The sequence below is a fragment of the Myotis myotis genome, unplaced genomic scaffold (genome assembly GCF_014108235.1).
Source record: "Myotis myotis isolate mMyoMyo1 unplaced genomic scaffold, mMyoMyo1.p scaffold_m19_p_1, whole genome shotgun sequence".
In the NCBI taxonomy this organism is placed as follows: domain Eukaryota; kingdom Metazoa; phylum Chordata; class Mammalia; order Chiroptera; family Vespertilionidae; genus Myotis; species Myotis myotis.
In genome coordinates, this window is record NW_023416313.1 from 117,011,218 (window position 1) to 117,029,255 (window position 18,038).

Below are 18,038 nucleotides of genomic sequence, written 5' to 3' on the forward strand. Positions count from 1 at the left end.
AGGATTGTCTGAGAAACATCAAAACCTAGGGGCTGGGGGGCAGGGTGGGGGGGGAGTGGAGAGGGGGGGGCTAAAGCAACATGATAATTTAATGTAATGTGCTATCTGCTTGGTGGGATCCTGGAACAGAAAAGGTCATTAGGTAAAAACTAAGGAAATATGAATAAACAATGAATTTAGTTAGTTAAAATGAGAGAGAGAGAGGTGAAGGAGAGATAGTAAATTTTTTAAAGTTTTTTATTTTTATTTTTCAATTACCATTGACATACACTATTACATTAGCTTCAGGTGTACAATACAGTGATTAGACATTATATAACTTACCAGGTGATCAACCTAATAATTCTAAAATACACCTGATACCATACATCCTATATAATAAAAGGGTAATATGCAAATTGGCCCTAACAGCAGAATGACTGGGAATGACTGGTCACTATGACACACACTGACCACCAGGGGGCAGATGCTCAATACAGGAGCTGCTCCCTGGTGGTCAGTACGTTCCCACAGGGGGAGCTCTGCTCAGCCACAAGCCAGGCTGACGGCTGCCAGCACAGTGGTGGTGGTGGGAGCCTCTCCTGCCTCCTCAGCAGCGCTAAGGATGTCCGACTGCAGCTTAGGCCTGCTCCCCGCTGGCAAGTGGACATCCCCTGAGGGCTCCCAGGCTTCTAGAGGGAAGTCTGACTGCCAGCTTAGGCCCAATCCCCCGGGGAGCCGGCCTAAGCCAGCAGGTAGACATCCCCTGAGGGGTCCCAGACTGCGAGAGGGCACAGGCCGGGCTGAGGGACCCCCTGAGTGCACAAATTTTGGCGCCCCGGGCCACTAGTAGTTATTATAATACTAGAGGCCCGGTGCATGAAATTCGTGCACGGGAAGGTGGGGGTCCCTCAGCCCGGCCTGCAATGATGCCAGTGTCCCACACCAGGCCTCTGGCCAGAGGCCCCTGCCTCCACACAACCAGGGCGTGGGATGCTGTGCCCCCGACCCCTCCCTCCATGCAACTAGGACGCGGGATGCTGGGCTCGTGTCGCTGGTGGTGATTATGAGCCCAGCACCCTGTGCCCTGGCCTCTGGCCAGAGGCCCCTCCCTCCACGTGGCCAGGGGTGCGGGACACTGGGCTCGCATCACCAGGGTGCTGCCGCCAGTGTCCCCCCTCTCACACACCCCTCCCCCCTGCTGCTATGGGCACTGCCATCTTTGTCATGGATTGATGGTTAATTTGCATATTACACTTTTATTAGATAGGATTACTAGGGGCCCACTGCATAAATTTGTGCACCTTGAAAGGAATTGTGGGCCACAAGGCTGCGTTGGGCACAGGGGTGGGTCTCAGCCCATCCTCTGTGCCCCCACCTGGCCCCTCCCGCTGCAGCCCATGGTCCCCTGTCTACCAGCAGCTCTGCTCCCGCTGCCGCCGCTGCTCCCACACACTGACAGCGTGGGCCCCACTCACATCCACTGACAGCACGAAGCGATTGGGGCTGGCACCAGCAGTGGGTGTGAGTGGGGCCGGCACTGTCAGCGGTGCAAGCTGAGGCTGCTGCCCTGATCACCCCTCAGAAGAAGGGGGAGGTGGGGAAGCCCTCAGGGGCAATTGGGGCCAGCAGCAGGTGGGAGCGGTGGCTCCGGCACCGGTAGCAGGTGCGAGTGCTGGGCAGGACTGTGGCACACAGGAGCAAAGAATTTTCAGTAACCACCAGAGGCTCACCCCGATGACAGCAACCAGTGCCCCACCTGGTCTGGCACCCCGATTCACCTGCTCCACCATCCCGCTGCGGCTGACACCCACCATGTTCTGCGTGTGCCTCCTGGTGGTCAGTGCATGTCATATCGTCCAGTTGTTTGGTTGTTGGGGTTGTTCTGCCATTCGGTCTATTTGCATATTAGGGTTTTATATACATACTAGGGGCCCAGTGCACGGATTCGTGCACCTTGAAAGGAACTGTGGGCTGCAAGGCTATGGTAGGCAATGGGCTGGGTCTTGGCCCATCCTCTGTGCCTGCACCTGCCCCTCCTGCCACGGCCCCTGGTCACCTGTCTGTTGGCAGCCCCACTCCTGCTGCCTCCACTCCCACATGCTGATGGTGCCGGCCCTGCTCACACACGCTGACAGCGTGAAATGATTGGGGCTGGCTCCAGCAGTGGATGTGAGTGGGGCTGGCGCCGTCAGTGGTGCAAACTGTGCTGACCTCTTGCTTGCCCTCAGCTCATTCCCACAGGGCCTGCCCTATAGTCTGTCACTGCTGGTGACCCCTTCTGCAGTGAAGTCTCATTCATGCAGCTGAAGTCCAGTTCCCTTTGGCATGAGTCTCCCATCAGGAGACTCACATCCTGATAAGCTACCCAGTTCTGGCCATGTAGGCTGCCTTCCGCTACCCTCACCTTCACATGTTGTTCCATGCAGTCTCTATGTTCACATATTTCCAATTCCAGGGATATGTGTCAAGCTGGAGCAGAGTGTATCATTCAGAGCACATTCTTCTAAAGCAGTGGTTCTCAACCTTTCTAATGCCGCGACCCTTTAATACAGTTCCTCATGTTGTGGTGACCCCCAACCATAAAATTATTTTTGTTGCTACTTCATAACTGTAATTTTGCTACTGTTATGAATCGTAATGTAAATATCTGATATGCTATATGTGTTTTCCGATGGTCGCGACCCACAGGTTGAGAACTGCTGTTCTAAAGGTTGACTTCCCAACTCTAACGCTCTGTTAATGTAACTTCCTTATGCCTCCATTACCTCACTTAACATGATAATAGTATTAATTTCTATCCCACAGGATTACTGAGAATATGTTTTGTTAATACATATTAAGCTCTTAGAACAATGCTGGGCCCATAAGTATCCAGCGCTATAAAGTGTGTGCTAAGTACACATAGGCCACAGTGTCCCTCATCCGCATGCCACCCACTTGGACTCAGGGCCGGGGAGTCCCCTTCCAGCAGGCATTCCACTCTTAAAGTTTGGGCCTCCTGGGATTCCCTTCACTTGGCTTTGTGAGATGGGGAGGTGCCTCCTTCCTTCCCCAGGGGGAGGAGAGAACTGCTATGGGACTCCTTACCAAGCCACAGCCTTTCACCTAAATACAATGAACACCCACATACTTTCACAGACGTTCATGGAGACCTGGCATTTGTGATGTCTACTCTCTTTCTCCTTTCTATAGATATACAGGTAGATATACATTTTAAAACAGAATTCTTTAAAACTATGTTTCAGAAATCATGGCATTTTATCTTCAAACACCATAGTATTCATTAATCTACTAAGAAGTTCTAAAATATTCTCCCACATAATCATGATACTATGTTCAGACTGAAGAACATTAATTCCATAATATGTCATCTCCAGTTCTTGTTTGTGTGTCTTAAATTGTCCCAAAAATGTCTTTTGTAGCTTAAAAATATTTTTTAATTCAGGACTCAATTGAGGTTCACATATTGCATGTGGTTATGTCTCTTTAGTCTCTTTGCTTAGAAAAAGGCCCTTGCCCTTTTTTTAATGACATTGACCATTTTGAAGAGTGTAAGACAATTGCCACGAGGAACAGCCCACAGCATGAATTTTCTTAATTCAGTTTTACCATCTCTTACTGGGAGGGAGGAGGGTGAGGAGCCTCTCTTTAGAATGCCTCTCTTGTCATCTCTTGGTTTCAGAATAAGGACTTGGGCTGAAATTCAGAGGTGGCTGGAACACTCTTATTCCTTATCTGATTTTGCAGGTTGCTGGAAGAGTACTACAGAACACCCTTCTGAAGAGGAACAGTGAGCCTTCTGACTGGCCCGGACTCAGTGCCCAACAGGGTCCTTCACTATGGGCACAGTGGAAAGAAGGATGGACTAGTCCAGAGGCCTCTCACTTCCAGCACCCTGCCTTGTCCTCGAGAGAAATAATCTCCCCCAACCTGGGACCCTGAAAGGAGCTGGACATTCCTCCCCAGAGACACAGCATCTATCCTGAAGAGCTGTCCCTGGGCCTGGGTAGTAGGTGGAGCCAAGAGATCATCGTCTGATCCTTCCAACTTTATTCAGTGACATTGCTATCAGGTGACCAGGACAGCTGGGTCAATATAGGTGTTTATAAAAGGCACCAACACCTGGAGCCAGAAGCTCTGCACCAGTCCCCATAACCTTACGGATCTCAAGCACCTGCCTCTACAGGTACCATTCTTGGGCTCATTCCCAGTCTCTGGGACCCCCACCCCAACCATATATCTTGGGAACAGTGGAAGTGGAGGGGTGGGGGGGAACTTCGGTGAGGTATAGGAGGCCCGAGTTCTAGTCCTTGCTGCCTAGCTCCAGACCTCAGTTTCTCCATTTTTAAGTAAGCCATCTCTAAGGACCCTTAGTGTGATTGATGTGAAGAGATGGGGAGGTTCCCTCTGGCTGCAGTCCAACCTCAGCCTCCAAGATGGGTGGGGCATCTTAGGAGGAGGTAAACTTCTTGTTCTTGATAAAGACTACTCCGAGAGAGGGGAATTATAAGCCATTTGCATCAATCCTGGGACCTTGGCCCCTCTGTTTTGCTGGATAGGAACACCTCTCTATTTCCTGGGTATGAGGCAGTATCAGCAGGAAGCCAGCACTGGTGGGGCCCCTTTGACACAATGCTCAGCATACACCCTATGCTGGGGACTCGCAGGGGGTGCTTCCCCATTGTGAAGTGGCCACTTGCTTCTACCCCAGCCTCAGAATTGGAAATTGAGGTGACAGGAGAAGGGAAAGCTATGGCTGGGAATTCAGACACTTTCTAGCCTTTAGGTTCTGTGATGCACTAAGGGTGAGCTCCTGGCATGCAGAATCCATGGTACATGTAACAGTCTTTCTGGTGACTAGCTGAGAGCCACGCACAGAACATGTGCCAGTGTTTATTGACTGAGTGAAGGAAGGAAAGAAGGGCTCGATCTTGATCCAGTCTGGTTCCTCTTTCTTCTCCTGCAGTTGGTACCGATGGCATTGTCCTGGTTCAATTCCCTTTGGGCCATGGAACTTCTCCTGGCTTCCACCACCTTCTGCCTAGTATTCTGGGTGTTCAGAGCCTGGCAGCCTCGGGTCCCCAAAGGCTTGAAGAGTCCTCCAGGGCCCTGGGGCTGGCCCCTGCTTGGACACATGCTGACCTTGGGGAAGAACCCACACCTGGCGCTGTCACGACTGAGCCAGCGTTATGGGGACGTGCTAGAGATCCGCATTGGCTGCACACCTGTGCTGGTGCTCAGTGGCCTGGACACCATCCGGCAGGCTCTGGTGCGGCAGGGCGATGATTTCAAGGGCCGGCCTGACCTCTACAGCTTCACCCTGATCACTGATGGCCAGAGCATGGCCTTTAAGCCGGACTCTGGACCGGTGTGGGCTGCCCGCCGGCGCCTGGCCCAGAATGCCCTCAACAGGTTCTCCATTGCCTCAGACCCAGCTTCCTCATTTTCCTGCTACCTGGAGGAACATGTGAGCAAGGAGGCTGAGGTCCTCATCAGCAAGTTCCAGGAGCTGATGGCAGGGGCTGGCGCTTTGATCCCTATAATCAGGTGGTGGTGTCAGTGGCCAAAGTCATTGGTGTCATGTGTTTCGGGCAGCACTTGCCCCAGAGCAGTGAGGAGATGCTCAGCCTTGTGAAGAACAGCCATGAGTTTGTGTAGTCTGCCTCCACTGGGAACCCCGTGGACTTCTTCCCTATCCTTAAATACCTGCCCAACCCCACCCTGCAGAGTTTCAAGGCCTTCAACCAGAGGATCGTGCAGTTCCTGCAGATAATGATCCAGAAGCACTATCAGAACTTCGACAAGGTTAGCCCAGCACACAGGTAGTGAGAAGGCACTCTGCAGAGCCTGGGTGTGCTCTCTCTTACCCAGCTCCAAAGTACCCACACAGCTGATGTGTAGCCAAGGCCTAGGAAGGCTCTGGGACACCTGGGAATCAGCTATGTGAACTGAAGTTAATTATTCCTTCTCCCACTCTGGTCTCAGGTTCCTCATAACAATAGCCTCCTTCTCAGAGCAGCTCAAAGGGCAGAGAGAGAAGGTTTTTGTTCTGCAGGAACCTGAACCTTGACACTCAGCTCTGGTGTCACTTTGCTTCCCTTACTCACACTAACCTCCTCCTTTGAAATTGGACCCCTACGGTTATTGGGATGGTCAATGGGGCATGAAATGATACCTTAAGCCCTCCTGCTGTGAGCCTAACCCAATGACTGGAGGTTTTGGGGGAGGGAGCGAGTGCCAGATGGGTTGGGGGCAAGGTCCAGCCTTTGGCCCTGGACGTGCGGAGTGCCTGTAAACTTGTGATCCCTCGGGACAGTGTTCAGGATATCACAGGTGCCCTGTTCAAGCACGGCAAGAAGGACTCCAGACCCAGTGGTGGCTTCATCCCTGAGGGGAAGATTGTCAACCTTATCAACGACATTTTTGGGGCTGGTAAGAGCCAGGCCCCTGCCCCTCCATCCATCAGTGTTTGCTGTTCACCCACAGCACTTCCCAGTACCCAAGTCCATCAAATAATTATTGAACCACATGCCAGATGGTGCAGGACATAGAGATCTGGCCCATGTTCAGGGTTTGAGCCCAGGCTGTGCCACCAACTCCCAGGGGAAACTCAGCTAAGTCCTTCTCCTTCTCTGGATCTCAGTTTCCCCATTTGAACAATAAAGGGCTCTCTGGCCTATGAGTCTCAGCCCCTATAATTCCAGCAACTAATTATGAAACCAGTGACTCAAGGTTGGGGGCAGGAGGTCAAGAGAGGGAGACAGAGGAAGATAATGCTTATTACATACATGGTGGGTGCTTGGTAAATATTGGTTTCTTGTTCCTTCCTCACCTTGCCCCTCGCTGCCCAGGATTTGACTCGGTCACAACAGCCATCTCCTGGTGCCTTATGTACCTTGTGACAAATCCTGAGATACAGCTGAAGATCCAGGAGGAACTGGGAATGCATAGAGAAGCCTTGGGATCCCAGATCATTTGTTCAATCTATATACAGCTGTTACATGCAAACCTTGTGCATATAATGTTGTCCACCCTTGTCTAGGAGGTGCTGAGGGAGGTTTAGTGGGTCTCAACATGTAAATAGATATAGAGTGACGCCACATTGAGTGGCACTTGGTATAATAGGGGACACCATGGAGCAGTCAGGGCAACCCCTAAGCCCTGTCTGTCCGCTGTGCCCTGCAGACACAGTGGTTGGCAGGGCACGGTGTCCCTGGCTCTCTGACAGACCCCAGCTGCCTTATACGGAGGCCTTCATCCTGGAGACGTTCCGACACTCCTCCTTCGTCCCCATTCACCATCCCCCACAGGTGAGGCCTGCCTATTCTGCCCTCCCACCTCTCTTCCTAGTTTCTCAGCTCTGGCCCTGGCTCAGACCTCAGCCTCTCCTTCCTGACCATGACACAGGTTCCTCACAGGCTCTTGGCCTCTAGTCTACCCCTATTCTGTCCAAACACAATAAAACTACCCAGCTCTCAGGAGAAAATCACACTCCTGACCTCAGCGCTCATTCACCTCTGCTGCGTTCTCTCCCTTTAAGTACTCTCAATGTAACCAGTCTGGCCCTTTACAAGCATAATTTAGCCAGCCTCCAATTTTGCTTATGCTGGGCCTTCTGCTTGAAATGCCTTGTAATCTCTTCTCTGGCTACCAGAATCCTATCCCTGCCCAAGGTCAATCCTGACAAAACTTCCTCTCCTCTAGAACCTTTCTTGACTCATCTAGCTGAAACAGCTTCGTTTCTGAAATCTTGTAGGACTTACAGCCATTTGTCCTTGATTGTGTCCTGGGATTTTAACAATGTTAAGAGAGATAGTGAACACTTCCTCTGCCCTCATATTGATCTATTTATTCTCAGAGTGAGAGTCCTGACTCCTCAGCCAGGCTAGGAACTCCCCAGTACTCCAGAGAATGGCCAAGTGCATTAACTGGGCACAAACAGAAGTATAGTACACACTTGTTGAAGTGGAAAAACAGGAGCCAAGGAAGGGGAAGGATAATTTCCCCTCTTCCCTCCTTCTGACATTTCCTTCCAGTGGTGGGCAGGCTCTTGGGGTGCGGTAGAGGTAGGAGCAAGAAGCACCCAGAGATGTACCCCGGTTTTCCGGCTCCTGAGCCTGACAGAGCCCTCTTTCCTCTTCAGCACAACAAGGGACACAACACTGAGTGGCTTCTATATCCCCAAGGAACGTTATGTCTTCATAAACCAATGGCATGTCAATTATGATCAGTGAGTACACATCCCCCACTAAAATATGTATGCAGCTCAGCAGTCAAGAAGGCTGTTTGTCCCTCTAGGAAATGGTTATATAATAAAGGAATGGTGCCTCAATTGCTGTATAGTTTTCTCTAGGTGACAAAGTTTAGGTCTATGTTTTTCAAACTTCAGTGCAATAAGACTTAACCAGGGCCCTGGATAGGTGTGCTCAGTGGTTAGGGCATCAGCCTTCACACCAAAGGGCAGCCAGTTTGATTCCTGGTCAAGGGCATGTACCTGGGTTTCAGGGCTGATCCCTGTTCCTGGTTGGGTGCATGCAGGAGGCAACCAATCGATGTGAAACACATCAATGTTTCTCTCTCTCTCTCTTTCTCTCTCTCTCTCCTTCTCTCCCTCACTTCCACGCTCTCTAAAAATCAGTGGGAAAAAAATATTCTCAGGTGAGGATTAATAAAAAAAGAATTAACCAGGATGTCAGTTACAGATTATGGCATGCCATCCCCCAAGATTCCACTTTGGTAGCTAAGGTGGAATACTCAGGTGATTCTGATGTGAGTGGCTTAGGAACCTCTGTATGGAAAATCACACTTTAGTCTATAGGTAGGGGGACCACATAATTTACCATCCAAACAGGGATACTTCTGAGTGTGGGAGGCTATCAGTAATTACTCCACCTCGGCCAGGTGGCTCAGATGGTTGGAGCATCATCCCATCTACTGAGGTTGTGGGTTGATCCCTGGTCAGGGCACAAACAGGAATTGACAGTGGGTGCATGAATGGGTGGAACAACAAAAGTCAATGTTTTTCTCTCTTTCTCTCTCCCTTCCTCTCGCTCTCTTTAGAGTTAATTAATTTTTAAAAAAATTACTCCAAAACAATAAGCACAAATCAGGATATAATATGGGTTCCCCTTTTATATTAATTAGAATGAAGATAATTTAATATTAAAAAGCACTATTTTCAAGGCTGATCATTTTAGAAAGAGCTATGTAAAAGAAATAAGCATTAAAGTACAGTTTGGTCCCTTTCCCCCACTCTCCTCTTATTGCTATCTATTCTAACACTGGTGGTATCAACAGAAGTCTGTTCAGACATCTCCACCCAGGACTGTCCTCCCCGGGCTTCCCAGTCCAAAGATCCCAACTCCTCTGGTTCTCTTGCAGGAAGCTGTGGGGGGACCCATCTGAGTTCCGGCCAGAGAGATTCCTCACTGCTGATGGCACTACCATCAACAAGACCTTGAGTGAGAAGGTGATGCTCTTTGGCATGGGCAAGCGCCGGTGCATAGGAGAGATCCTGGCCAAGTGGGAGGTCTTCCTTTTTCTGGCCATTTTGCTGCAGCAGCTGGAGTTCAGTGTGCTACCAGGAGTGAAAGTGGACCTAACCCCCATCTACGGGTTGACCATGAGCATGCCCACTGTGAGCATGTCCAGGCAAAGCTACGCTTCTCCATCAAGTGAAGAAGACACCAGCACGCTGAGGCAGAAGGAAGGATGGCAGTCACCCATGGGCCTCGGCCCTTTTCCTTTCCTTCTCTTTTTTAATAACAGCTTTATTGACATATAATTCATGCAGGAGAAGAGAATTTCCCCCTTCTTCTCTTCTAGGCTCCTTGGCTGGTCTAAAAATTAAATTGACATAAGACGAATTAAGAGGAGAAAAACAAATTTAATTTTGTACATACAGTAGCCCATAGAAATATGAGACTCAAAGAAGTCACCAATGCAAGCAGCTTTTATACCTTTAAAGCAAATGAAGAGTTATTTGTACAGATTTGACAAAACAAAGGAGTTTGAGTTTGGGGTAGCAAATTAATAAAGAAGTAACAACGTTTGTTTATAAAGCCTTCTTAGCCTTGAATTCCCTATCTCTGGTAATAAGAATGGCTCCTACCCTCCTGATATAGGGAGTGTATCTTCACATAGAAGATTTATTTCCTGCTTTCAGGGAGACAAAGGAGGGGCAGAGAGGCCCTTTTTATTAGCTGTTTCTTAAATATCTTTAACTCAAAATAATCAATGTGCCAAAATGGAATGTTTTAGGGTGGCTTATTTTGCTCCCCATCATTCACATACCATAGAATTCACTCCCTAAAATGTACAGTCCGTGGCGCTCAGTATATTTGCAGAGCTGTGCTACCAGCCACCATCAGTTTTAGAACCTTCTCATCACCGGGGGGGGGGGGGGGGGGGAATACCCATTAACAGTCACTCCCTATTCCACCCTAACCCACCTTCCCTGCCCTATCAACCCCAGGAAATTACTACTTTTCTTTCTGTCTCTGTAGATTTGGCTACTCTGGACATTTCATATAGATGAAATTACACAGAAAGTGGTCTTTTGTGACTGGCTTCTTTACTTAACATGGTTTTAAGTTTCATCCATGTTGTAGCATGTATGGTTTCTTGAGTACTGAGACTGGGCTCATGTTTGTTTCCTCAGTCATTTAAGAGTAAATCTTTCCCTACTCTCTCTTATCTTTTTTCCTGTATGATCCAAGTCTTTGAACACTTAAAGGAAACAGGGAGGAAAGGACCCAGTCTTGTGGGCCAAACCCAGATGGCTGAATGGGGATCCCTCATGTCCCATCTTCAAAAAATAGAACATCTTACTTCTCACACAGTCCTGATTTGTTCATCCACAGCTAGGGGAGGATAAACTCCCCAGAAATGCTTGGGTTACATGCAAAAGTCCCAGGTCTCATCAAAGACACTATCAAAATTATGAAAAAATAAGGCACAGGATGGGAGAAAATATTTGCAATTAATATATCTAATAAGAGATTAATATCAAGAATATAATCAGGAACTCCTACAACTCAACAACAACAACAAAAACCCCAAAACCCAATTCAAAAGTGAGCAAAACACTGAATGAACAGTTCTCTAAAGTAGATATACAAATGGATAAGTACATTAGTTATTAGGGAAATGCAAATCAAAACCACAATGAGATACCATGTCACCTACTGGAATAGCTATTTTTAAAAACTGGATGATTATATTTAATCCCCAACATTTATAGGGAACTCATACAACTTAACAAAAGGAAGATAAACAATCCAATCAAAAAATGGGCAAAGGACCTAAATAGACACTTTTCAAAAGAGGACATTCAGAAAGCCAAGAGGAGAAACATCAATGATGAGAGAGAGGAGAAACCAAGATGGCGGCATAGGTAAACACTGGAGTTTGCTGCCTTGAACAACCACTTCAAAAATACAACTAAAAGCCGGAACGGACATCAACCAGAACCACAGGAAGGCTGGCTGAGTGGAAGTTCTACAACTAGGAGGAAAGAGAAAAACATACCGAGACTCAGAGGAGGCACAGTGCTGAAGTAAAATACTAAGGTGCGGAGTGCATGCGGAGCAGGCTGGCGGCTGAGGGCGTGGTTGTTGTTTTCAATCGGGAGGGAGTCTCAGGCTCTGAGCTCCAGCTCTGGGCAAGTCTCTAGGGACCCAGACTCATATGGGAGAAGCAGGACTATCTGGCATCGCTCAGAACCCTAGGGCAGCTTTCTCTCAGTGGGGCTTGCAGCGATTACTGGGACACTGAGAAGCAGAGCCTCTGAGGGCAAGACTGAGAGCAGCCATAATTGCTAACCCCGCCCTGTTGATCCCATGGGACCCACCCCACCCAAGCCCTGCAGGAAGACTTTTGCTGTATAGCCTCAGGCAAAGGCTAGATTAGCACCTCCTTAGAGATCCAGGAGCCAGGAAGCCCAGAGGTCAGAGTGGGACCATTCAGTTTGCAGCTCCATGGAACCATAAAAGACACACTCAGGGGGCAGACTCAGTTAGCACCAAAGACCCATCGAAGCAAGTCTACCCCCAGAGGGGTGTCTCCAGCACAGAAGTTCTCCCACTGCAGACACAGCTGATTCTCACAGCCAATTGGCCTGGAGGTCAATTCCTCACAGTGATAACTACAACAATCAAGGCTAAATTACAACAAGACTGTGCACAAAGCCCACAAGGGGGTGCACCAAGAGTGTCTACCTCAGGTAATTGGGACACTTAGCACAGAAAGGCACTCTATCGACACAGCAAAGCATAAAAAATGCCGAGACAAAAAAACAGGACACAAACGACAGAATGGGATGAAATCAAACTGCTGGATATAGAGTTCAAAACCACACTTTTAAGGTCTTTAAAGAACTGTCTAGAAGCCGCCGATACACTTAATAAGGCCTTTGAAAAGACTGGTGAGACCGCCGATAAATGTAGTGAGATATTCAAGAAGACTGGTGAGACCGCCGATAAATGTAGTGAGATCCTCAAGAAATCTAATGAGACCCTTGATGTTGTGATAAAGGCCCAACTAGAAATTAAGCATACACTGACTGAAATAAAGAACATTATACAGACTCCCAACAGCAGACCAGAGGATCGCAAGAATCAAGTTAAAGATTTGAAATACGAAGCAAAAAACACCCAACCAGAAAAGCAAAATGAAAAAAGAATCCAAAAATATGAAGATAGTGTAAGGAGCCTCTGGGACAGCTTCAAGCGTACCAACATCCGAATTATAGGGGTGCCAGAAGATGAGAGAGAGCAAGATATAGAAAACCTATTTGAAGAAATATGATAGAAAACTTCCCCTACCTGGTGAAAGAAATAGACTTACAAGTCCAGGAAGCACAGAGAACCCCAAATAAAAGGAATCCAAAGAGGACCACACCAAGACACATCATAATTAAAATGCTGAGAGCAAAAGACAACGAGAGAATCCTAAAAGCAGCAAGAGAAAGAAAATCAGTTACCTACAAGGGAATACCCATACGACTGTCAGCTGATTTCTCAACAGAAACTTTGCAGGCCAGAAGGGAGTGGCAAGAAATATTCAATGTGATGAATGCCAAGAACCTACAACCAAGACTACTTTATCCAGCAAAGCTATCATTCAGAAGTGAAGGCCAGATAAAGAGCTTCACAGATAAGAAAAAGCTAAAGGAGTTCATCACCACCAAACCAGTATTATTGAAATGCTGAAAGTTATCCTTTAAGAAGAGGAAGAAGAAGAAAAAGGTAAAGATACAAATTATGAACAACAAATACACATCTATCAACAAGTGAATCTAAAAATCAAGGGAATAAATAATCTGATGAATAGTATGAACTGGCGATTGTAATAGAATCAGGGACATAGAAAGGGAGTGGACTGACTATTCTTGGTGGGGGGAAGGGGTGTGGGGTGAGGGAAGAGATTGGACAATAATCGTGCACCTATGGATGAGAACAGTGGGTGGGGAGTGAGGGCGGAGGGTGGGGTGGGAACTGGGTGGAGGGTGGGGTGGGAACTGGGTGGAGGGGAGTTATGGGGGGGAAAAAGAGGAACAACTGTAATAATCTGTACAATAAAGATTTAATTTAAAAAAAAAAGAAAGAAAGCCAAGAGACATATGAAAACATGCTCAAAGTCACTAATCATCTGAGAGATGCAATTCAAAACAACAATGAGGTATCATCTCACACCTGTCAGAATGGCTATCATCAACAAATCCACAAACGACAAGTGCTGGAGAGGATGCGGAGAAAAGGGAACACTTGTGCACTGCTGGTGGGAATGCAGACTGGTGCAGCCACTATCGAAGACAGTATGGAGTTTCCTCAAAAAGTTAAAAATGGAACTTCCATTTGACCCAGTGATCCCACTTCTAGGAATATATCCCAAGAAACCAGAAACACCAATCAGAAAGGATATATGCATCCCTATGTTCATAGCAGCACAATTTACCATAGCGAAGATCTGGAAACAGCCTAAGTGCCCATCAGCAGATGAATGGGTTAGAAAACTGTGGTACATTTACACAATGGAATACAATGCTGCTGTAAAAAAAGAAGGAATTCTTACCATTTGCAACAGCATGGATGGAACTGGAGAGCATTTTGCGAAGTGAAACAAGCCAGTCAATGAAAGAAAAATACCACATGATCTCACTCATTTATGGATAATAAAGACCATTATAAACTGACTAGAGGCCCGGTGCACAAAAATTTGTGCACTCGGGGGGGAGGGGGGTCCCTCAGCCTGGCCTGTGCCCTCTCGCAGTCTGGGACCCCTCAGGAGATAACGACCTGCTGGCTTAGGCTTGCTCCTCGGTGGCAGAGGACAGGCCCAATCCCTAAGTGCAGCCCCTGGTCGGGCTCAGAGCAGGGCCGATTGGGGAGTTGGGGCGCCACCCCCTGTCATGCACAGAGCAGGGCTATCGGGAGATTGTGATGCCACCCTCAGTCACGCTCAGGGTAGGGCCGATTGGGGGGTTGGGGCACCGTCCCCTGTCACACTCAAGGCAGGGTCGATGGGGAGGTTGCGGCGCCACCTCCTGTCACGCACAGAGCAGGGCCAATCAGGGGATTGGGGCACTGCCCCCTGTCACTCACAGAGCAGGGCCCATCAGGGGGTTGGGACGCCGCCATTGTCACACTCAGGGCAGGGCTGATGGGGAGGTTATGGCTCTACCCCGTCACACACAGAGCAGGGCCCGTGGAGGGGGGGGTTGGGGCGCCGCACCCTGTCACACACAGAGCAGAGCCGATCAGGGGGTTGGGGCGCCGCACCCTGTCACACACAGAGCCGCAGGGCGATCAGGGGATTCAGGAGCTCCCCCCCTATCAGGCACAGAGCAGGGCTGATCAGGAGGTTGGGGCACCTTCCCCTGTCACGAACAGAGCAGGGTGGATAGGGAGGTTGTGCCCCCGCCCCCTGTCACACACAGAGCCACAGGATGATCAGGAGGTTTGGGCTCTGCCCCCTGTCACGCTGATCCCGGTGCCGAGAGGCATATTACCCTTTTACTATATAGGGTAGAGGCCTGGTGCACGGGTGGGGGCCGGCTGGTTTGCCCTGAAGGGTGTCCTGGATCAGGGTGGGGGTCCCCACTGGGGTGCCTGGCCAGCCTGGGTGAGGGGATGATGGCTGTTTGCAGCTGGTCACACACCCTTCAGGGTGGGGGTCCCCACTGGGGTGCCTGGCCAGTCTGGGTGAGAGGCTGAGGGCTGTTTTCAGGCTGGGGGTGACTGAAGCTCCCAACCGTTCCTTTTTTTCTTTTTCTTTTTTATTCTGGGCCAGCTTTAGCTTTGAGGCTTGGCTCCAGCTCTTAGGCCTCTGCTGCTGAAAGTAGGTTTCTGGCCTTTGCTTACAATGTTGCGATCCTGCTGGCTAAAGCCCGGCGGACTAAAGCAGGTTTCTGGGGTTTTGTTTACCTTCTATATTTGTTACATAGTTTCTTAGAGTTGCAGCTCAGAGGCCTTCAGCAGCAGGCAGGGAACGTTGGAGTCCTCCGTCACTGAAGCAAGCAAGTCTCATGTTAGTTTCAAGCTGCCTGGCTGCTGGCCGCCATCTTGGCTGGCAGTTAATTTGCATATCGCCCTGATTAGCCAATGGAAAGGGTAGCGGTTGTACACCAATTACCATGTTTCTCTTTTATTAGATAGGATGAACAAAAATAGATACAGAGGCAGAGCAGCATTGAACAGACTGTCAAACTACAGCGGGAAGGCTGGGGAGGGTTGGGGGGTGGGGGGGGGCGGTAAGAGATCAACTGAAGGACTTGTATGCATGCATATAAGGATAACCAATGGACACAAGACACTGGGGGGTAGGGGAGGCCGGGGGAATGTCAAGGGGGGAAAAAGGGAGACATGTAATACTCTTTGTAATACTTTAAGCAATAAAAAAAAAAAGAAAAGAAAAGTCAGAAATGACCCTATAGTTCATGGCCTCCTGCATATAACTCATGGCTTCACTGCTGTGAGAGTTCCTCAATATCAAATTGGACTATTCTCAACTACTATTGTCATTCTAGAGCAGGGGTGGGGCACCTTTTTTCTGCCAAGGGCCATTTGGATGATTATAACATTGTTTGCTTATATAATTCACTTAATATAACTTTATGTTACTATGAAAAAAGCTCCCAGATTTATTGAATTCTGAGTCCCACCTGCAGCTGCCTTGGCAGGGCCAGACCAAATGATTTTTCAGGCCTGATACAGCCTGTGGGCCTGATGTTCCCCATCCCTGTTCTAGAGGGTGGAGCTCACCAAAGAATTATCTTCCAACAGAGAATTTCCGTCTTCTCTGCTCTCTTTTCTGTCTGGCCAAATTGATTATCTTTCTATTTGTGGCCCTCCACCTAAAGAATGTCCAGGTCCTGGCTGTCCTTTAAGTTCTGCCCTTATCTTCTTAATCAACTCCATCTTACCCACCTGATGATCCACTTAGGTGTTTTTCCCCCAAAACCATTTGGGAGAATTCTGCATGAATTCTGTGTGATTAGAGTAGAGGGCAGATTACTAAAGAGCAAAGTGACATCTGAGTGTGTGTGTGGGGCGGGGGGGAAGATGGGGAGGTTAGTGGGGGTTTGCTCCTAAGTGCCACTCTACAGAGTGTTTACTCAATCCTAAAGTCAATGAGTCTCCATTAAACTGGTTAAGCAGAGGAGTGATATGACCAGGTCTTTGAAAAGGCAGAGTCAGGCCAAGAGGAAAGGTTTTGGAAGCTAGGAGAATAACTATTTCATAATAGAAAAAAAAACCCAGAAACTGGATGATTATAAATGTAAGCTGTTATATGTAAGCCTCATGTTAACCACAATGAAAAAAATCTAAGATAGATACACACAAAATAATGACAAAGGAACCTAAACATACAACTACAAAAAAAAATCATCAAACCACAAAGGAAGAGAGCAAGAGAAGAAGAAAGAAACAGAAAACTACAAAACAATTAACAAATTAGTGCCCTGGCCAGTGTGGCTTAGTTGGTTGGAGCATCGTCTCATGCACCAAAAGGGCAGGTTCAATTCCTTGTCAGGGCACATACCCAGGTTGGGGGTTTAATCCCTGGTTGGGGCACATACAGGAGGCAACCGATCGATGTTTCTCTCTGACATCGATGTTTCTGTCTGTCTCTCTTCTGTCATCAATAAAAAAACATATCCTCGGGTGATATGTCTTATCATATAGTCCAGCCAGTGTTACTCAGTGGTTGAGCATCAACCTATGAACCAGGAGGTCATGGTTTGATTCCTGGTCAGGGCACATGCCCGGGTTGCGGGCTCAGTCCCCAGTAGGGGGTGTTCAGGAGGCAGTCAATCAATGATCTTTCATCATTGATCTTTCTGTCTCTCCATCTCTTCCTCTCTGAAATCAATAAATGTGTATATGCACACATATATATGTATATATATGTGTGTATATATATTTAAAAGCAATAAATACATACCTATCAATAATTACTTTAGATGTAAATGAACTAGATTCTTCAATCAAAAGGCATAGAGTAGAGAGGACCAAGATGGCGGCATAAGGTACAAACCTGTACGTGCTGCCCCCCACAACAACATTGAAACTACAACTATAAGACAAAACAGCTATCATCCAGAACCATGGGAAAGCTGACCGAGTGGAAGTTCTACAACTAGAAGGAAAGAAAAAAGCACATTGAGACCGAGTAGGAGGGGAGAGGCTCCAAGAACAGAGGTACGGAGGCACGTGCGAGGCTGCTGCACATTGGTGTGCGGTTTTTTTCAGTCGGAAGGGGGCAAGCTTCTCGAATGCAGTGAACTCATTTACAGCGAGACCCTGAGGTCCCAGGCTCCTACGGGGAGAAGCGGGTCGGAAAGCGAGGGTGACTTTCTCACAGAGCTGCTCGCAGGGATCATTGTTGCTGTGGGGGCGCACGGCACTCGGGGAGTCGCGGAGTCGGAGTCCCGGCGTTGCTGAGGACACCATTGCTGTTTGCTCTGCCCTGGGGACTCTCTGAGACACTGCCCCACTCAATTTACATCCCCTCCCAAGCTGTGCTCGGTGGCACAAAGGAGGCACCTGCGCTTT

The 18,038-nt window shown here is 48.4% G+C and overlaps 1 protein-coding gene across 1 annotated transcript; it reads left to right on the forward strand.

Annotated features, from left to right (window-relative positions):
• Positions 1-4,119: 4,119 nt before the first annotated feature.
• On the forward strand, positions 4,120-9,782 carry LOC118675919 (cytochrome P450 1A2). The gene is given in 11 exon segments (XM_036348882.1): positions 4,120-4,168; positions 4,949-5,507; positions 5,510-5,787; positions 6,018-6,022; positions 6,299-6,414; positions 6,834-6,925; positions 7,170-7,271; positions 7,273-7,292; positions 8,126-8,212; positions 9,364-9,605; positions 9,608-9,782. Coding segments are annotated over 10 exon segments (1,545 nt in total). The 5' UTR covers positions 4,120-4,168; positions 4,949-4,957; the 3' UTR covers positions 9,661-9,782.
• Positions 9,783-18,038: the final 8,256 nt, after the last annotated feature.